The sequence below is a fragment of the Gossypium hirsutum genome, chromosome D13 (genome assembly GCF_007990345.1).
Source record: "Gossypium hirsutum isolate 1008001.06 chromosome D13, Gossypium_hirsutum_v2.1, whole genome shotgun sequence".
NCBI classification, from domain to species: domain Eukaryota; kingdom Viridiplantae; phylum Streptophyta; class Magnoliopsida; order Malvales; family Malvaceae; genus Gossypium; species Gossypium hirsutum.
Genome location: NC_053449.1, coordinates 64,817,633 through 64,838,259, shown reverse-complemented (window position 1 = coordinate 64,838,259; position 20,627 = coordinate 64,817,633). Strand labels below are relative to the sequence as shown.

Here is a 20,627-nt window from a genome sequence, read left to right as displayed (position 1 = left end):
CGGGACCATTTGTGACCCCTCCAATTTAACTGGGAATTTTCTTAGTATAATTGTTGGCATAATAATTATCTAAATATTTCTGATAATATTGTTATTAATATTATCGTCGCTTCCGCAACAACTATGCCTCCTTTAGTGCCACCCTCGACAATGATATAACAGACAGTAAGTATACTTCATTTAGTTGGGGGCATTTTAAATGGCTGTAGGTCATCTTTATTATCAACAGTTTTTTATAATTAGATGAAGTGACTAAGGCATAAAAATTAAAAATTTCTGACCAAAATACCTTTCACATCCTATCCATATATCACATGATGAGTTCATAATTGTAGCTGCCACTGCAGATATAGTAAGGACTAGAAAAGTACTTGCCTTATTGATTTCTACTGCTCATTTTGCGTATATTTCCAAATTAGGTACATACACTCTGGTTTTTCATTCCTATTCTTGGTTATTTGAAGGGATTTTGTATAGCAATATCTTCGTTAGGCTCCCAAAAAATTTAGATTCATCATTAAAGTGTATTAAATTTTTATTTAAATCTATCAAAATTTTTAAATATTCTCGATAAGTCCTTTTTTTAACACCAAAATATGTAAGAGCAATTAAGTAAGGATAATACGCATGGGATTCAAACCCCAAAGATTAGTCACCACCTGAAAAGAAGGCAGTTAAAATGGGGGAAGCACTCAATAATTTGAAGGCAGACAAAAGTGTGGTAACTGAAAACGACTGTTTAATTGAAGGTAAGAAGTCACTTATTCACATGACTGGTCTTTCCAATTAACTCCAGAAAGCAAGCAAGCAAGCAAGCGACCATGTCCTTTTCAATTCTACTTTATCTCTTTTTATTTTTATTTTTATTATCCATATTAGCTTGAGGTCTTGGAATGGAAATGCAAAATTTAGCAACCATCCAAACTTTATCTCTCACCCTACTGGCCTACACCATCGTGTCTAAACTTGTATAAATAGATACTGTCTCAACTACGAAACCGTATCATCCACACTTGAGTAAAGCAATAACACTAGCAGGAATGGCTAAGCTCAACTACAAGAAGAATGGGATCGTGAAGCTGAAGGTAGTTGCAGAGATGTTTCACAAGAGTCTTTCTTTAAAGAAGAAATGGAAACACAACGAAGCTCGCCATGGTTCAAACAACGTGCCTGATGATGTGAAAGAAGGTCACTTCGCTGTGGTTGCCGAGCACGGTGAAGAACCGAGGAGATTTGTGGTTCCCTTGAGTTACTTGACGCACCCGAGGTTCTTAATGTTGTTGGAACAAGCGGCCGAAGAGTATGGCTTCGACCACAAGGGAGCGCTTACGATTCCTTGCTGCCCAAGCGAACTCGAGAGGATATTAGCTGATGAACAGCAGCAGCAAGGGCAAGAAAGGGAGGATCCTAATGCTAATGTCACTTGGGCTACTTCTTATGAAGCTATGATCCAAAGCTATTGAAACACTTAAAACTGTTATATATATATCTTATGTTTAGGAATTTAAAGGTGGATGTAGTTTTTTTGAATTCATGTTTTCTACTTAATTCAATAAAATGAAATGAAAAAGAAAATCCTAGTTGAAATTATTTATATGCATTCTTTCATGTTACTAGCAATTGTTGGAAATGGAAAAAATGTTATTAACTAAGCAGAGATGTATGCCTTTGTAATTACTAATTACTATGTAAAGAAATTTTGCACAAAATATATATTTTTTAAAACGATCTCTTAATAAGTTTGATATTATTTTCGATAAAAATTTTGTTTCTAAGTGATTGAAGAAAGAACAAATTCACCCCATTGAAAGCAATATCAAAGTTGTCGAGAGATTCATCACAAATTTCTCCTTAAAAAAGATGGAAGATACCTCAATAACATTGGCTCTCTTAATATAATCACTTTTGAAAAGGGTTTCGTTTAATGAAATATGCAAAAGAGGAGGAGAAGTTCATCATTCTTTACCCCCAAAGTCTCCGAATTGATATTGCACTTCAACTTTTTAGTTAGACATTTCTTTCCAACACGAATAAAAATTGAATTATCAATAAAATAATATATGTATATATAAATTCATACCCTTATTTTACTTAAATCACTGGAAGAGGAAATATTAAGCTTTTAAATTCCCTCAAACCTGTCACCTCCTTAATTTGTCTGCCATGCATTGTCATATATATATGCGCTTTAAAAGAACAGCTTCCTGATCTAAAACCATCAAAATTATAGCTAATAACTGCGGTATAAAATGGGATCGATATTTTTTTCATAGGTTCAAAATCGCTTCTATAGACAATATATTTTAAGGAAAGGACATAAATTCAAATTTTAAAGACGATATTATTAAAAAAAAAGTAACTTTAAACCATGAATATGGACAATAAAACTCGACATAAAAATTCTAAAAAGAAAAATAATTTACCCTAATCTTTCAAAAACACTAAAGCCAATATTCTTCTCTTGCAAGAACATATAGCCAAAAAGGCAAAAAGGGGTGATATGTTGAAGCATATTGATGATGGAACAAGACCTATAAAGTGTCAATCTAAATGAAAACCCTGTTTATTTTAATTCCTGCATAAATTTCCAATTACATTTCTAGCATCTTCTATGGGATAGGTAGCTTTCTAGAGTGTTATAATTTGATAACAGAATGTGACTGAAACCCTGAGGGGGTCATCCTACTAAATGAGCAGATTATTACAAGCAAAGGTCCACACGACAGAATTTTGCACATGAAATTGTTTATTATGACTCGGTCAGATTTAGATTTTGAATTTTTTTGCTTTTGGATCCCCATATAGAAATGAGCTGGAATGGAAAAAGTGCAAAAGTTCATATCCATTTTTATAAAAAGAAAATGCATGGGATGGGATGGGATCCACCGAGTATCAATATCTGATTTAGATATTTTGATGGGGCAAACATTGTCTGTTAGTCTTAGCTTCTAGCATATATTCAAGGCTCAATAACTCGTATTTATGTATCTCTAGTACTGTTTTTAAATAGTCCCTCAAGGACTGTCAACAGTTAGCAAATACATATAATTTTGCAAGACTTGCTGGGGCTTTGAAGCACTAAATATTGCCTTGCTTAGGGTAAGGAATGTAGTCGAGCTAAGTTCGAGCTTGAACTCGAACTCGATTTGAAATTTGCAAAAGATACTTGGCTTGAGCTTGATTCAACATTTAATTTTAAATTTGAGTTTAGTTCAAAATATAATTGAGCTACTCAAGCTCGTATATATTCAAGCTCGAACTCGAACTCAAGTTAATATTTGCAAAAGACACTTGGCTTGAGCTTGATCGAACATTTAATTATAAACTTGAGCTTGGTTCAAGATATAATTGAGCTACTCAAGCTCGAGCTCAATTAAGCTCATACATATTCAAGTTAGAGCTCGACTTGATAATTAAGCTTAATATTAATAATATACATTAAAGGTTAATAATATAAAAATATTTAAACTATATATTAAACGAGTTGTTTAAGATGAGAATTATTAAACTTAAATTTGATTCGATAACTATTGAATCAAACTCGAATTCTTTTCGAGTTGAACTTAAATAATTTGAAAACATATCATTTAGACTCCTTGCTACTTCTTAGTCTTATGACATTCATTATCATATCTGATACTATATATATATATATGTATGTGTAAGTATGTTGGCTGCATAATGAGTTCAAAACCTGCACTATTGACTAGCACTTTTACCTTGTCTTTCTATGAAGATGAAGAACCTTAATTATCAACCTATTCACATGCACATGTTGAAGACTCAAAATAAAAATTAGGGTTTAAGGTTTATTTTTTAAGTTTTTAAAACCCAACCTTGACCAAAGCTATCCCAACAGTAGGAGGGAACAGAGCTTTAAGCAGCCTCACTTTGAGAATTTGGATTAATTAATAATATTACATAACATTTGATAGGGGGAATTTAGGTATAGCTGTCATCAGATATTTTTGGAGGCGATTTGAAATTAATTTGGACCCCTTTTTCTCTGTTTGATGGTCCACCCAACACTTAATGTTGCATATGCAGCAAACGTTGCCTTTGCCTACCACACCAAGCCCCAACCTTTCTTTAAGTTGTTCCTACTTCCTTTTCTGTAACTTTTTTCTACCCCCACGAAGCTTGTCAATGGGTAAATATGGATTCACTTATTTGTTCCATATACAAAAACATTTTACCATCATTTTTTTTTCATAAAAAATCTTAACCAAATAAAAACTATTATCAGTCACAATAGAAATTCCAAGGTTTACTATGGATACAATTATATTGTTAATATACCAGTCGTGTAAAAAGCATATGAACAGGTTTTATAATCTTATTTTTAGATTTTGAATTTAATGTTGGACTTAATTAGACAAACTTCAATTAGCTTCAATTAATTTACTTTATGTTTAATCCTTTTGTTTTTGTTTTGCTAAACATCCATTAAAAAAAAACACCTAAGATTTGGATTAAAAATTAAGTACTATCAATATTCTTTCCATATATTAATATGTCGGCAATGGCAACATACATTTAATGAATTTGAAAATAAAATTCTATATGAAGCACAGACACGCATATGAGTGAGAATTTGGGGGTTTCTTAGAAATTACCATTATGGATATGCTGCCAAGACCCATTGAGCCAAAAAGAGCTAGCCAGAAGACAATGGAAGCTCAGGGCCCCCCTCCCTTCAATTTTTGAAAACCCGATCATTTCCAACCAATAATTTGTGTATGACATAACAGGCATATTATTAACATTGAAAAAAATGGTACAGACAAATATAAACCTTGTTTGTAAGCAAGATTTAGAGGTCGAACCTGGATCTAAGAAAAGCCCAAACCCCATTAGGTTGGGAGTGAGTGAACTACCAAAGATGAAAAGCCTATGCTTTAACGGTTGGGCTTCTGCAGGTTAACCATCATGTAATAAACTACACTAAACAATCACCATCTCTCAACTAGCCAATTCCTTATGTTCTGTGGTTCACCTCACCTATCAAGGTGTAAAACTAATTCTACCAAGTACAACCAAACAAACGTTATGGTACATTACAGGCTCTTTCGGCTCCATGAATGGAAGCATTTGTGAAGGATTTTGTTTGAAAATATCAGTGTAGAAACTATATCTTTTTCGGAAAAGGTTAACGTATGCATTTACAAACAGAGAAGGCTGTAGAAGACGAGTGGTATAAAAGCATTATCGAGTTGTGCTGTGTAAGCCTCCAATAAACCACTTGTGGTCACGGCAATGAGAAGAGGGAACCAATGCTGTGGAAATTGGAATTTAAGATATCACTATATGTAGATGTATTGATAACCCGAACAATAAATTAGGTCCCTAGCTGAACTGACTCATCCTGGAGAGTCAAGTATACATTTATGATGCCAATTCAAAAACACTTTAGCACTTTTTTTTCAATAAAGAAACCAACTTAGCCAGATTGAACGTTTCAGCAAAAATCATTCCCAGCTAAGTTGCCACAATTGTGCTTGTGATAAGCATCAGTCAACATCTTGGAGTATCAGTGTGCACAGGCGCACGCATGTGTGTGAGAGTGTGAGAGAGAGAGAGACAGAGAGACCTGAGTTGGAATGTATCTGGTGGATGCCAGAAGTGGAAGCAGAACCGAGCAAGCAGCAAGGACAGATACTATACCAGCTGCAGTGCCTTCAATGGTTTTCTCTGAATCGTAAGAAATTTGTTATTGTTAGCAGGTAAAGTTCCTCAAAAAAGCTTGAGCATTAAAAATTAATAAAAAGAAGAAATGAGAAAGAATGAAAACTCTTACTGCCAGTTTTGCTCCACCTAAGGACACCATACTTGTGGCCAACCATAGATGCCTAAGCATAAAAGCAAAACAATTACAATTTTATGATCATGGACAGAGTAAAAGGCAGCGATTTGATTACTTTGTAGACCTTTTCATAGTTAACCTCTAGTACTAGTTGATAATCACAAGGTTTCAAATTATTGTTAATAAATTAGTAAATTACATGGTAATATAGTCATAATAAGTAGGACTCCCTGTGGTTACTTCGTAAGTAGTGGTGGTGGAGGGGTCATTATGGCCTTTTTAATCCTAAACAAAGATGGCTAAGGTTTTCTCTTCTCTCTCTTTCAGGATTGGCTTGGGGTAGAATGCTTGTCTAGGTTTCAGAACTTAGGCCATGTTCACATGGGCTGTCAAAACTATTTATTTGATAGTAACTAAACCCAAGTATAAAATTGCATAAATTTTTAGTTTAGTTCAAGAGCAAATTTGACATCAAACAAAAAAAAGGAAAGAGCAACTAGTGACAACATCGTAAGCATAGTGATATGTGGAACAAAATAAACAAGCATGATAATCGTGTAATAACACTTTTTTCTTTATTAAAGGAAAAAGTAAAGAGCCTGCCCGCAAAATTGTGGGAAGGGGGACCAGGAAGGAGTGGGGTAATAATCTTTTGGAGAACAGATGTTCTAGTAATATATGAACGTCAATTTCAAAATATCTAGAAATTAAGGCAAGTGCAAATGTGAGAAATTTGAAATGGAAAGAAATTGAAGGCCCAAATAGAAACAAAAGGTGCACTTACCATCGTATCTCCAATGCCAAGGCTTAAAATTCCAGCAAAAGGGATAAGAGGCCGATCATTGAACCCAGAGGACATCCAGATAGGAAGCGCACATCCCAATAAAAGTGAAAAATGGCTACATAAATAAAAAGGGATCTGATTTCAAAGTTCTTGCAACAAGTATAAGCATTTTAGTTTACATAATGGTAACATGCCATACCTTACAATAAGGATATCTGAGTCACGATGATCTGTAAAGGCACTCATGAATTGATGCACTAGTTGTCCTAAAGGCCAAATTCTCCAAACCTGGCCACAAAGGAAAGGTTATGCAAAATCAACCAAGAAATTTAAAATAAATAATCAGTTTTCCAGCATGTGAGAAAACATAGACCTTGCTTATAAATCATAAATCAAGGATATGAAATATTAATTTGTGACACTTGCAAAAATGTCATCCTTCAAAAACCTTAACTAGTGAACATTTGGACAGAAATTCAAACTTCAAATAACATGATTACTTGATAAATTGTCAACATCTATCAAATATTTGCAAGTTCGGTGAACTTACTCGAATAATTTCTAATACCAAAAAAACTGCCAAAGCTGCACCAAATGCTAGATCAAGAAATTTTGGCTGGACAAGGAAACTACAAAGTCAATATAATATCCAAGCAAGCCATTGCTAGAATTAAAGGTGAAAAAGAAAAAAAATTGTTAAATAACTGATACATGATACTCAAGCAATACTTAGATCACCTGGTAAATAAGAGCAGGCAGAAACATTGAAACAGCCAGCAGATGGTAATATTTCCGAAGAAGAATCCTCTCGATCTTACTATTCTTAGAAATGTTGTAGAACCTCAAGACAGATGCATATATCAAACCCAACCAATAGATACATAGTGACAGTCGTTTTAATGGTTCCGATAAAACAAACTGGAATATCCTGTTAAAAATGAATGATGTAAAGATAAGACACTTGCAAGATGTAAAGAGGATAGATAAAAGTCGACAAAACAAGATATTGATAAACAACATTATAATAAATATCAAATTGAAAAAAGTGTTTGTTCAAAGATATACCATAGTATAGGATGTACATCAAAATCTAGGACAATCATCATCCAAGATGGGGAAACCACAATCATGGTAAATCCAAGTGAAGCAAAGAATATAAGAGATCTCCTGATTTCTTTGTTTTTCCTTGACTCAGAGTTGTCAGCACGCGAGAAGTATTCCCATAAGTGGATGACAAATTTAAAGACTGCTGAAAAAATAAGAAGTCCAAGCAGCACACCCTACATAGAAAAAAGCAACTTTTACAATCAAGCTAGATCATTTTCCAAATAATTTCATCACTTGAGGATTCATACCTGGATGATAATACCTATCTCACTTCTTTTAATTCCATAACGTATAGACACCAACTCTGGAGAAACCAACAATCTACAAACCTGTTCAAACAATATAGTTAACACTAAAAGGCTAAACTGCTGACCTTTTCAGCCAAAGCAGCCTGAGTCCAGTGTGATAAAGCAACCCTAACTAACCTTTGAAATGGTACATGCCAACATGTCACCGAAATAGAGTACAAGGCCTGAAGTCAACAAAAGTGCTTCTCCTGCAATTTGAGGGGTATTAAAAATTTTAATCTTTTCAGTGAGTTGGGTAAGAGACATTGTCAGATAGAAATTGCAGCACGAAACAAACCAATTGAAGCACAACAAGGGAACGTATTGAGAAGATGTTGAATTAATTTCACTGCAGCAAATCCATGACATAGCAACCACAGTAACTTTAATGCTGTGTTAAAACCTATATGCAGAGGGGAAAAAACAAGGTTACTAAATGCAAGAAAAATATATCAAATTTTCATCTTCACAGCTTACTCAATGCACGAGACAGAAGAAAAAAGCAATACCATAATAACAAAACAACCAACTTACCAGTATGAGATATTGTAGCAAGCGATATACAGCAAACCACCGAAAATAAAATGACACAGCTTAAGCTAAACTTTGCATCCCAAACACTACAGGAGAAATGTGGATTCTTATTGTAGGCAGCGCACCACATAAGAATGGAGAGAAATATAAGCACACCGCAGCAACAAGCCGATGCAGCCCAAAATTGCATCGTCATATGTTCAAGCTCTAAAAACAAAATTTAAAACAAACATAAAAATAAAAATAAAATAATTTGCTTTGCTAAATCCAACTAAAACAACATTCCTCAAGGCGAAAACGAGGTACCTCCAATCTCGATTTGTTGCAAAGAGAAAGCTCTTGAAAGCTGAATCAACTTCGACAGCATCACAGTAGGCAACGTAACTGCACCTAACATAATTCCTGATGAAGCACCTGGCCTATTAAAACAAACAAAGGTTCATCGAACTTTCATATCAAAATTCTTTAATTTAATGAATTAAGATTCTCTAAAATCCTAATTCTCACACTGAAAGTGAAAAAAAGAGAGAGAGAGAGAATAACTTACCTGGTTTTGAAGAGGGAGAGAGAACCATCGGCGCGGATCTCGACGAAGAGAGAAAAAACGGAGAGGAGAGAGAGGGAAAGGGCATGAGGGAGGAGAGAAAGGGGGAGAGAAGAGAGAACACGGAAGACGAAGAAGAAAACCACGGCTCTCTCGCCGTTAATCGCCGTCAACGGCGAGGCCACCATGGATAGCGGGGAAAAGAGGGTGATTTACGCGGGAAGGATTTGACCAAATAGAAAAGGTTTTCAACTTTTAATTTTTTTTTCCTTATATATGAAAAAAGAGCTTCGAAAAACCAAAAGCCCAATTTTGGTCGGAAGTTAGTTAGGTGTGGGCGTTCTTAGAATATTCTTTTATGTTTATTTTACTTATTCCACACGTTTTATGGCTTTACGCATGAATGATAATTATTTTATATTAGATAAAATAAAAACAATTAAATACTAACGTGAAAAGAGAGTGTTTTAAAAATATGGCAGTCGGCAGTTTTCTGTATTTAAAAAAACTAACAAATGGTAAAAGTGCCACAGAAGTCCCCATATTAGGAGGCAAATCACATTTTGCTCCCTTCACTTGAAAATTAGGCAAATTAATCTCTATAGATTAGATTAAAGTTGAATAGTTGGATGAACACTTTGTAAATTTTCATAGGTGGGTGACCAAAAAGAAATTTACTAATAGTTGGATGACCATTTTGTAACTTTTCATAATTTACTAATAATTGGATAACTACTAGTGTAATTTACTCTATATCCTTTTAGACTAATTTCAGTAATTTAATTGGTTTTTTTTGTTTGATGTTTGTATTAGACCATTAATCCTTCTCATTTAATATTTAATACCTAATAATCATTAGGTGCAAATGCGACATAAATCCCTATATTTTTCATAAATTTAAAATTTAATCTTAATTTTGTTGAATTCAAGTTCATTAATACGCATCTTTTTTACTTACGTTACTACCAAATGAGTATTTCTTTTTCAAAATATCACACCAATAAATTTAACATTATTAATAATTAGACTTAAATTTTTAAATCAGAAAAATAAAGAGACTAAATTCTAAAATAAAAGTATAAATATTTAAATTTAAATTTGTGGAAAATAAATTTAAATTTTAGACCGAGCTTTGAAGCTCACATTTTGAGTCGAGCTCGAACTTTCTACGGCTCGAGCTCGATTACACCCATATTCAAAACACCACAAATACAGATTAACAGAGTAAAGTGAAAGGTTTATATGTATAAAGCAAACTCTACCCTCAAAGCATAACTGAAATTTCATGTCAAATATCATAACTTTCAGTTTCAACAATGGCTGTGAAAACAAAATAAATACTCTTTCAGCTAAATTCAGTATTTGAGTCTATTGCAAACTAATTTCATCACTATGGCAAACCGAGTGACCCGACAGGGAGCACTGTTACCGGTTCCCGTATGTTTTAAGTACCAGTACTCCCTCTTCTTGGAACCGGTTTGTATAGTATGACAGTAACATACTTTGAACGGAATCGTTGAGTGAATCCAAGTGCCACTACCGATCTTGGTGCCTCTCGGTTTTCAATGTAAAGATGGTTTAAAATCACATTCCCAGGTAAAGGAAGACTCCCAGAAGCATTTATGCTTGCAGGGCAGCTAAGCATGGTAAGATGTAGGTGCGGAGGGACAACAGGCGGGTCACGTGCATCGTCTTCATATCCGGGGTACACATTATTATAACTTGAATCAGGTGATCTCGGCACTTCAAACCCCATAACAGTGGCTTCATCCTACAAGAGAAAGAAAGGAAGATCAAATGTTTTAAACTCGGTAAAACTTTAGCAGTCGGAATAGTCACCAAATTCTGTAACTTACTCCATCTTCACCATATTGGTTGTTCATAATGAGAAGTGATACTCAAGGCTATTAGGGCTAAATCATAACCGAAAGAATACACAGGGAGCCTGAAATAAGACAATTATTCATATTGTAAGTAAGCATTTGAAAGCTTAACAAAACATGGAGATTATTAACAAACACTTTTGATGCTACAAAGAAAAACAACCAAGAAAGATTGAATTTAAACGCAAATGAGCGTCCTAAAACATTATTGTATGAACAAAAGTTTGCCACAGCCAACTAAACCTAGGTCAAAAACAAATATATGAGCAACAAAGAATGGTGCCATTATAGGGCAAGCTCGAAAAGAATGGTGCATGTTGCAAAACAGACTGTTGAGAAAATAAGAAAAAAAAACAAAAAAGAGGCATAATTTCAGTAACATCGGCCAAAACGCGGTAAAAATCTCAAGGATAAGTCCTGATTTTCTAATAGAGAGCAGAGGACGAATCATTAGCGATGGTGAGTGGTACTAAAACATTATCGTATTAACTGAAGTTTGCCACAGCCACTAAACCTTGGTCAAGTACAAAAATATAAGCAACAAAGAATGGTGCCATTTTGATCCTTTGAAGTATGTAATATGGGGCAAGCTTGGAAAGAATGCTGCATGCTGCAAAACAGGTTGTAGAGAAAATAGAAAACAAAAAATGAGGCATAATATCAAAAATGCCAGCAAAAAACGCGGTAAAAAGCTCAAGACTATGTCCCGACTTTCTAATAGAGAACGGTACTAAAACATTATCATATGAATGAAAGTTTGCCACAGCCAACTAAACCTCGGGTCGAGAATGAATATACGAGCAACAAAGAATGGTGCCATTATAGGGCAAGCTTGAAAATAATGGTGCATGTTGCAAAACAAATTGTTGTGAAAACGGAAAAACATAAACGAGGCATAATATCAGTAACATTGGCAAAAAATGCAGTAAAAAGCTTAAGACCATGTCCCAACTTTCTAATGAGGACGAATCATTCGTGATGGTGTAGATAGTAGAATTAGAAGGGGCCTCGATCACGCAACCATCTATTCAACTTTAGCATCAACAACCATCGCAATATACAGAACATGGATCAAGCATGCTTCGACCAAGGTAACCGTACAAAAAAATAGATCACCATTGAACTAAAATGCCTCCATTTTTAAACATGTATATACCCTTGTATGTTCATTGATATCAAAGTTCATAATTCATTTGAAAGATATTATATATGAACAACAAAGAAGCTATTTGCATCAACAAGCAAAACCCAGAATGGGATTTATGAAATTCAGTTTATATAGCATGATGAACAACAAAATCCCCACAATTAACACTCACTAATACAGCATCTTTTTAGAATTCACTACATTAATCCCATCTTTATAACAAGAGTGACCATAACATTTAAAAACATAAATTAGCTTTAAAGCATACAATTCAAAGCATCATAATCCCCACTTATTAGAACCCAAAGAATTAAGCTAGATTAGAACATTCAATGAAACAGCAGAACACAACATAAAATACAAGCTAATTGTAGAGCAACATTAAAACCAAAGAAATTAATCTGTTAAATGAAAAAAAAGATTCACTCACCAAAAACCCCAGCTTTTCAATTCCAATTCTATCATTAAAAAAAAAAACAAGCCAAAACAGTAAAATAGTTTAATTTTTTAATGACTTCAAGAACTAAAGGAAACCCAGATTAATTCAAACGAAACCCATTAAAAACTTGGCCAAGAAAGAACCCAGCAATTTACACATAAGAATCGATGATAACAAAGCAATTAAAATAAATAATCATAAGAAGAAGAAGAGAAACAGAAGAATAATGATTAAATTACCTTTTTTGTTCTTTGAGAACTCTCAAAAAAAATCAAAAGAGTTAAAATTTGGGAGAATCTCAGAGGGTTAATGAGATCTTCAAAAGAATTATATTTATAGGAATTTAAAAGGAAAAAAGATTCCCAATAAGAATTTAAAAGAGAAATATTGAGGCAGAGACAAATTTCAGGCGGAATTCAAAATTGCAAAAAACAAGACACGACCATGCACAGCTATTTTCTACTATGTTTTAAATGTTACCTTTTTTTGTCCTTGCTTTGTAATTGTCCATGTCCTTTTTTGTGAATAATGCCCCCGTCTTTTTTGAAATTGACGTTTGACTCCCTTTTTTTTTCTTTGGACTTTTCTTTTGCCCCTCATTTCGTTTTCTCTAATATTTCAATTCGTTTATTTTCAAAATAAAATAATGCCTTTGTCGATGTTGAATTGTTTTCTATTTATTAAAATTTACTCTCTTTTTTCGTAAACTGTATGCTTTTATATATTTTAAATATATGTGAAAAAATATACTAATTTTTATCAATTTATAAACAAATGAATAATTATATTAAACGATATTTTCTTTATCAATTCTTTAAGGGGAATGATGTATCTCTCTTTCTTCGCCTGTTTATCAATTTGTACCAAAATCAAAATATTTTTTAAATAAGCAAAATTAAGGTAAAATACTTTAAAAGTTATCATACTAACAATCAAATTATATTTTATCTTTTTTCATTTAAAAAAATAAGAAATTAGATCAAACTTTTAATAATTATACTATTAACAAACAGTAACATAAGTCATATCATCAAACATTTTTAGACGCCCACCCGGCTCTATCGAGCTATAGCGTACAACCCTTCAGTTCTCGAGGTCCTGAATTGTAATCTACTAATTAATAGAGAACTATATACTAAAATATAAATGTTGACATAATCTTTAAAATTTTAAACACATATCCCATAAATTTGTATGGAGCATGATAGCATCCGGGTCGAAGTAGAAGACATAATCGTGACTTCATCGACCAAACATAACTTATTACTTCCCTAATTCGGTCATTCAGACACGACCAATTAAGAACCCTGTATTTTGTTCATAATGGTATTGCCAACCATACCAAAGCATCACTATACATGAGAAGAGAGGATGGAAAGGGTTGGTTAGCAACTTGTATTAGTTTACCACCGTCAAGAGAAAAAAAAAACTGTATTGCTATCGCTCAGGAGTTCTGGAAAGTATGCAATCGTTGATTATTGATACGTGCTTCTTCATGTCCGGATTGCTAAGGGAGCGTTTCCTCATTCTAGCAAACCCCTTCTCGCTTTTCTCCCTAGGCACAGATAACTGATCACTCTTGCTAGCTTTATCCCCTTTTGTGGGAGTTGCTTGGTCCTCGGAACTTGCCATTACCTTACCACAACGGTCTTCGTCCTCTAACCGGTCATCATTCTCCACCATATCCTCCATTGCCAGATCATCGTACTCTTCATCCGACTTTGTTGAGCCTTCATCAACGGAGCCTACCTATAAAACAGAAACGGAGAAAAATTAGACTCAAGTCTAATTAGCATGAAGCATGAAAAGGTAGACGTACTAGAAAGCAGAACCTATTGCCACTTCAATCATCCAACATCTCACTGAACCAAGCTAACAATATGGATAAATGGAGTTAAACTACTTAGGAGGTCCCTGTATTATAAGGACTGGATCAAATTAGTCCCTCTGTTATTATCACTTGGCTTGCGATATTGGATCAATTACCTACAACAAACAGGAATGATTCCTTTATATAAAGGGTAAATGTTAACTCTATTTCAATTTGGCCTTATTTGATTCTTTTTAACTAAATTGATCCATTTAATAGTAGAGGGACTAATTTGATGAAGTCCCTATAATAGAGGGACCTCTCAGATACATTCACCGATAAATGGATAAGCCCATGTCATAAACATCAAGCACAACAACACAAATAATAAAAACTCGTAACTTGTTTGGGCCCAATTGCATGGCAGGTTGAGCTGCCGGTTGCAAATTGATCTCTAAAGTCAAAGTGACAATGATGCATATTTTCACCTCTTGTAGAATCTAAGAGGTGTTCATACCTCTTCTTGGAACTGTTTGTGACGGTCGGCAAAATCTTCATCACTGTCCACCTCGGGTGGATCATCAACTTCTTCATCGTCACTGCCAAACTCTGAAGTTTCTTCTTTTAGCTGTGAGACAGAAAGAGAATTAATAAGCCCAAAATAGGCACAGCATTTCCGCACTCATAAAAAAATCATAGAAAGATGCTACCTCCTTTGCAGGACCATCGGACATCCTTGGTGAACTGCCACAAGAAGAATGATGTCTACTGCCTGTATCAGCTGCATCGCATCTCAAGTCATCTACGCTTCCAGCACGACTAGTGCCACCATCACTAGGCCAGGCACTGATTCCGAAGTTACCAAATTGAAGATTAACAGGTTCAGCCTTGCCAATTTGTAAAGGTCCATACAATGGAAGGCCTACTCCACCCCGACACATATGGCCAGAGATGGGCCTTCCATTACTATCAACTGGTTTAACCGGCCAAGCTTTTGCCACAGACCCATCAGTGTTGAGAAGAGCCATCAATTGCCTAGAAGAACCTTGCCTCTGGATCAACTGAAACATTCCCTTGGAGCTCAGTGAATTGGCAGCACACTTCTTGTATTCATCATAAATAACACCAACTGTATTTGCTACAGGATCATAAAGTGGCTCCCCAGCTTCATGCCTGCGGAAACAACTGAAAACTGTAGCATGTATGGCTGCCACACTTCTGTCGACATTTGTGTTGTTTATTTTGGGAACCAGATGCTTGTCAGCTCGTTTACATAGATAATCCTGTATCGCCCTGATATTCTTTATGTATTTCACATACTTGTTTTTTGCAGGGTCCAATGTCATGTACTTCGCACGAACAGCAAATCTTTCCAAGTGTTTGTCTTCATTCGAAATGTATATCATGAATGGTATAATTGAGGGGTGTTTCCTCATAAGCCCCATCTGCACACGAAGAAAAAGTAAATCGGTGTAATAATAAAAGGTGTCAACTTCGGGAAATGAACAAACCAAAAGTCTGCTTACAACAAAAGTAAGGCTTAAGTGAACACCCTCAATAATTACAGACTCTTTTCTCTCTTCCCATGCAGTAATCAATCTATCTAGACTGTCAATGACCATCTCACTTTGTGCCTTAAATCCTTCAACTGCTATCTGTTTGGGACCAATCAATTCAGTACAAATAGAACCACTCTCCATTGGTTGGGCATCACACTTGCTAGCTGAAGAACCATCAGCTCGCTCACCCTTAGGAAATGATTGTGCAGTGCCTGCCAATTTTTTTGCCTTCTTTTTAGCCTTCGCTTCTGCAACTGCAACAGGATCCAAACACTCCCCAGCATGGTAGGTTGAAGCCCAAAGTAAAGGATTTTCCTTTTCATCTACAAAACTCCTCATCATGTGACGAATAGAGTCAGTTGAAATTACAGTAGTAATTCCCAACCTGCTAGCCTGACATTATCAAAAGCACTAAGATTAGCTATTATGGGAAATGCAGTTACAACCATTACTGCCACACACATTAATATGTAAAGCAAAACAAAAATACCAGCAAAGCAGACAAAGTAGATTTGCCACAACCACTAGTGCCACACAACAGCACGGTTATAGATTTCTTCCTCTCCCGGATTCTGCAGTGAAGAGCAAGAACAGTTACAAGAGACAAGTTGGTACTTCCATCTGATTTGAAGAACCCAAAGCAGAGGATATTGAACAAGATTAAATACTATTCTAAAAATATACGTACTTTGTTACGAGTAGGCATGAAAGTCTATACATGTTACATTAAAACTTTATGGGTACTTGAGACAATAACCGTCCTTTTGTTGGAAAAGGCACCAACAAGTTAGTGAAAAAAAAAAAGAGACAGACAATTGAACAATCCTCCATGGAGAAAATAATACTCGAATAGCCTATCTCTAGAAATATTAAAAGAAAATTTGTCATGTGAAATTAGATAAATAACTATGTGTGAATTACCATTCTCCAAGCTACCAGTAATACAGCAAGAAATTGCCAAGAAATGATGAAAAATAAGAGGAATGTGTGTTGATTCTAGATGCAGGCAATTAATTATATGCCATGTACATTGCAAACTTTTTGGCAGGTATAAGATGTCGCACGATACCTGCATGCCAAAATCAAGTCAGCCCTCTCGCTTGGACCCACATATTTATATTCATCAAGAGCCTGACAAACAACATCTAAGAAACATTTCCTTTTAACAACAATTGATGTGCGCCTTTTGTACAACTCAAAAGGTATACTCTTATCTCTATTATCTTCCCCAGAAACTAAACAACTGCCTGTCTCTGCTCTATAAAAGTTACTAGGATGGATGTCTTCCTTCTTGGTGTTTCCTTTCAAACCGTCAGAATTCAATGTCTTACTTCCCTCTTGAAGTAGAGAGTTGTAGGAGGATTTTCTTGTAATCAATTCAAAAGTCCTCTGGCTAATCTGGTAAGAAATACAGAGAGGACATTAAGGAAAAGGATCCAATTGCAAACATGAGAGTAAATATAAAATGGCATATCATGACCATGACCATGGACAGTACCATGAATTCTTGTTAGGCATCTAATTGAGGAAAGAAACCAAGTCCCAAACTCGAAATGCATTCTTAAACAAGGCACTTAATTTAACCTTAAGCCTCTTCCTAAATAAAATTATTAATATCTCCATAAGCCGATAAGAACAGAAAGGTTTCCAAACTGAAACTTAATCAGTTAAACCGATAAACTGAACATTATTAGGCAATAAAATCACCATACGCTAGAACAAAATTTACAATGCAAAGGTGCCAACGGAAAATGGAAATGGATCAAAACTAATTTCATCTTGATTGATTTCGATAATTTCCATTGATCTGGAAGCTATAGTCCAAAAAACTAAGCATCAAGCATCTCGTTCTAAAGGTAAACTGAGAAAATGAAAATTCTATGACAACGACACAATAAAGAATTTAAAAGAAAAATGTCACTATCAATTTCTTAAAACTAATATTCTATTCACTCAGCGATTAAAGCAGAAAATGATGTTATATCGAAAAAGGATTTAGAAAACACGTTAGAAACAATCCAGATCTATCAATGCGTCAACCAAACAGAAATCGAGATTAAATCACAAATTCATAATTAAGCGAAAATCAAACCAAAATTCATCTAACAAAAAAAAAACACAAGAATATGATTTTTTTTTAAACCTTAAAGGCATGACGAGCTTTACATCCCATGAGTTGAAGAGTGCCTTGAAGAACAGGACGCGTGTATCGAAACGACAGCGTTTCATCTCCTTTCTCACCTTCATCCACCACAACTATATACAACACCTTCGCTGACTCCCCCATCCTTTTGGCGCCAACAAAACCAGAAATCAAAACGTTAAAAAAAAGTCTTGCAATAAGGCAATGTAGAAAAGAATCAATGAAGAAGATATTAGAAATTCTACCTGAATATATTTACAGCGAAAATCAGCCAAAAAGAGAGGGAAAAAAAACAAAAGAAACTAGAAAGAGTAAAAGAGGAGAAAGATCGTTAGGGTTTGGCTATCGTATAAAACGCCATTTTTTTCTGAAGAAGAAGAGAGAATGAATTGGTAGCCACCATTTTGCTTGGCGGTGTCAGCACCATACCACGCATCACACGGGCAGAGCTTCCACGAGTCTTTTCTTGTTTTCTTTTTTTCTTGTAATTCTACGGAAATACCGCTCGAGGGAAGAATCGCGGGGGAAATATTATATATAAGAAGACATATATCGCCTTGTGTTGGCCAAGGAATAACTGTAATACAAGAGACAAATCATAAAACTGGTAAAAAGTAACATGGATTCTCCATCTTTGTGTTAAATTTTTATTTACTTTTATTATTAAAATTTTATGAAATAATCAGATAATAACATATGATTTATTATGTGTATTTATGTTAATATATAATGATTAATTTTTAACAATAAAAATAAATAATTTTTTTAATAGAACTACCAATTTACTCTTTAATTAAATTTATAGAAATGGGTAAAATATAATTTGACTCTTAATACATGAGTTTTTATAATACTTTTACTCGTAAAGTTTGTCTTATAAGTAATTTTAAATTTTGAAGAATTTATAATGTGAAATAATTTAAAATAAAAATTTATGAAAAATGAATATTAAAGGATAAAATACATTAGTAGTCACCCCAATATGTTTTTTTTTCTATTTTGGTCACTCAATTATGAAAAGTTATAAAATGATCACACAACTATTCAAATTTGTCTTTTTTTATCACCAGTGGATAACATAAAAATAAAAACACCCAAAAATCTAAAATAGTTGAGTGACCAAAAAAGAAAAAAAATATAATTAGGTGATTATTTATGTAGTTTACCCTTTAAATTTTAAAGAATTTATAACGTGACATAATTTAAATAAAAATTTTAAGAAAAAAACTAATCTTATAAAATAGATGTTTTAAAAATTTTAGTTTTAAGGTTTTCAAAGTTTTTGTAGAAGTTTTATAGTCATATATTTAAAATGTATGCGATAATGTTCAATTTTTCCTTAAATTTTTCATTTTAAATTTAGTTAAATAATATTTGATATGCATTTAACAATTAAATTAATTATTTTAGTAACGAATTTACTTAATCGATATAATCTTAATAGTTTAAGGATGGAGTTAGAATAATTTAAAATTTAAGGACCAATTTAAAATGAGGATATTGTTTAAGGATATCTAGTACAATTAATTTTTTATTATTTTTCTTGAAAATGTTGAAACAAGTAATGGTCATAATTTGGGAAGTAAATCCGAATACATATAAGTGGCTAATAATTTTCAATTTAATTTAAACTTTATATAAATGAAATTACCTAATTAGCTCCTCTCTTTTTTTTCTTTTTCTTTTTTTTTTTAAGTTTACAGAAATGGAGTGAAGCTTAATTATAGCTTGAATTCGAACATAAATAATTTAAAAATAAAATATACAAATTAATTTCATTTTTTATTAATTATTGAGTATATTTTTTAAAAAATAAATATTTTTTTCCTTTTGAAATTAATTAAAAAATGGTTTGAATCTTAACCCGTAAACAAGCAATTAATTTTTCCCATATTTATCTCATTGTTGTGGTTAGATAAAAACTAAAATCTTGATTAATTAAATCTTTAAACGGAATCGACAATTAAATTGTGTTTTTAAAATCATTGGATTAAATGCCGATCGAATATGAATGTGATTCGAAGTTGGGAAATTAAATAATATTTTAAATAATTATTTGATATATTTATTAATATTAGTTTAAAATTTTACATGGGGATTAAAAATTAATATTTAAAAACAAATAAATGAAATATATAGTAGTTTTTTAATTCCTTTGTGAAATTAAAATATTCCATGACTAATTCCTTTGTCAGGATATTTTATCCGTTGTTTAATGTCATTTTCGGGAGTAAAAATAAAACTTTGATAACTCTGCTTAGTGTATGAAAATTCTGGTTTCGAAAAATTCATTGTGGAGGAGTTGATTCTTAAGAAGGTTATATTTAGACATAAGGAGGAGGAGACGAGTAACGGCATGATGATTGATATGTCCTCAGATCAACCTACCTCTTAGAGGGATAAGCTCGTTGGCCATTCTTCAAAGGATGTCTTCAACAGCTCGGAAGAAAATGAAGTTATTGATATTTTGGAAGGGGATATTCAGAGGACTATTGTGAACGGCATGTCTTCTATAACTTTTTCGGATAGGATTCACCAAATCCTCATTCAGGGTATGGATAATACTATGATCTTAAAACTTCTAGGT

The 20,627-nt window shown here is 33.6% G+C and overlaps 4 protein-coding genes across 7 annotated transcripts; 1 reads left to right on the top strand and 3 right to left on the bottom strand.

The window, feature by feature from the left end:
- On the top strand, positions 1–1,594 carry LOC107936030 (auxin-responsive protein SAUR50). Its single transcript, XM_041109685.1, has one exon. It carries the CDS (start codon positions 1,041–1,043, stop codon positions 1,461–1,463), a length of 423 nt encoding a protein of 140 aa, XP_040965619.1. The 5' UTR covers positions 1–1,040; the 3' UTR covers positions 1,464–1,594.
- Positions 1,595–4,740: 3,146 nt separating this feature from the next.
- On the bottom strand, positions 4,741–9,346 carry LOC107891661 (dolichol kinase EVAN). 2 transcript variants are annotated; one of them, XM_016816508.2, is made up of 14 exons: positions 9,063–9,346; positions 8,822–8,934; positions 8,516–8,722; positions 8,280–8,384; positions 8,120–8,190; positions 7,943–8,023; positions 7,653–7,867; positions 7,326–7,515; positions 7,138–7,203; positions 6,787–6,875; positions 6,588–6,702; positions 5,798–5,849; positions 5,591–5,691; positions 4,741–5,276 (listed from the first exon to the last, which is right to left on the bottom strand). In XM_016816508.2, the coding sequence occupies exons 1-14, from the start codon at positions 9,245–9,247 to the stop codon at positions 5,163–5,165; spliced, it is 1,704 nt and encodes a 567-aa protein (XP_016671997.1). In that variant the 5' UTR covers positions 9,248–9,346; the 3' UTR covers positions 4,741–5,162. The 2 variants fall into 2 exon arrangements, with proteins under 2 accessions (XP_016671997.1, XP_016671998.1); XM_016816509.2 differs by lacking the exon at positions 7,138–7,203 and having other exon boundaries at positions 9,063–9,336.
- Positions 9,347–10,318: 972 nt separating this feature from the next.
- Positions 10,319–13,063, bottom strand: LOC107957645 (SNF1-related protein kinase regulatory subunit beta-3). Of its 2 annotated transcripts, XM_016893193.2 has the most exons (4): positions 12,768–12,992; positions 12,520–12,547; positions 10,916–11,004; positions 10,319–10,830 (listed from the first exon to the last, which is right to left on the bottom strand). In XM_016893193.2, the coding sequence occupies exons 3-4, from the start codon at positions 10,940–10,942 to the stop codon at positions 10,504–10,506; spliced, it is 354 nt and encodes a 117-aa protein (XP_016748682.2). In that variant the 5' UTR covers positions 10,943–11,004; positions 12,520–12,547; positions 12,768–12,992; the 3' UTR covers positions 10,319–10,503. The 2 variants fall into 2 exon arrangements, with proteins under 2 accessions (XP_016748682.2, XP_016748683.2); XM_016893194.2 differs by lacking the exon at positions 12,520–12,547 and having other exon boundaries at positions 12,768–13,063.
- A 598-nt stretch (positions 13,064–13,661) lies between these two features.
- Positions 13,662–18,548, bottom strand: LOC107936015 (P-loop NTPase domain-containing protein LPA1 homolog 2). Of its 2 annotated transcripts, none has more exons than XM_016868654.2 (8): positions 18,286–18,548; positions 18,041–18,185; positions 16,967–17,295; positions 16,388–16,469; positions 15,865–16,290; positions 15,049–15,783; positions 14,856–14,966; positions 13,662–14,277 (listed from the first exon to the last, which is right to left on the bottom strand). In XM_016868654.2, exons 2-8 carry the CDS (start codon positions 18,182–18,184, stop codon positions 13,966–13,968), a joined length of 2,139 nt encoding a protein of 712 aa, XP_016724143.2. In that variant the 5' UTR covers position 18,185; positions 18,286–18,548; the 3' UTR covers positions 13,662–13,965. The 2 variants fall into 2 exon arrangements, with proteins under 2 accessions (XP_016724143.2, XP_016724145.2); XM_016868656.2 differs by having other exon boundaries at positions 14,147–14,277; positions 14,827–14,966; positions 18,286–18,536.
- Positions 18,549–20,627: the final 2,079 nt, after the last annotated feature.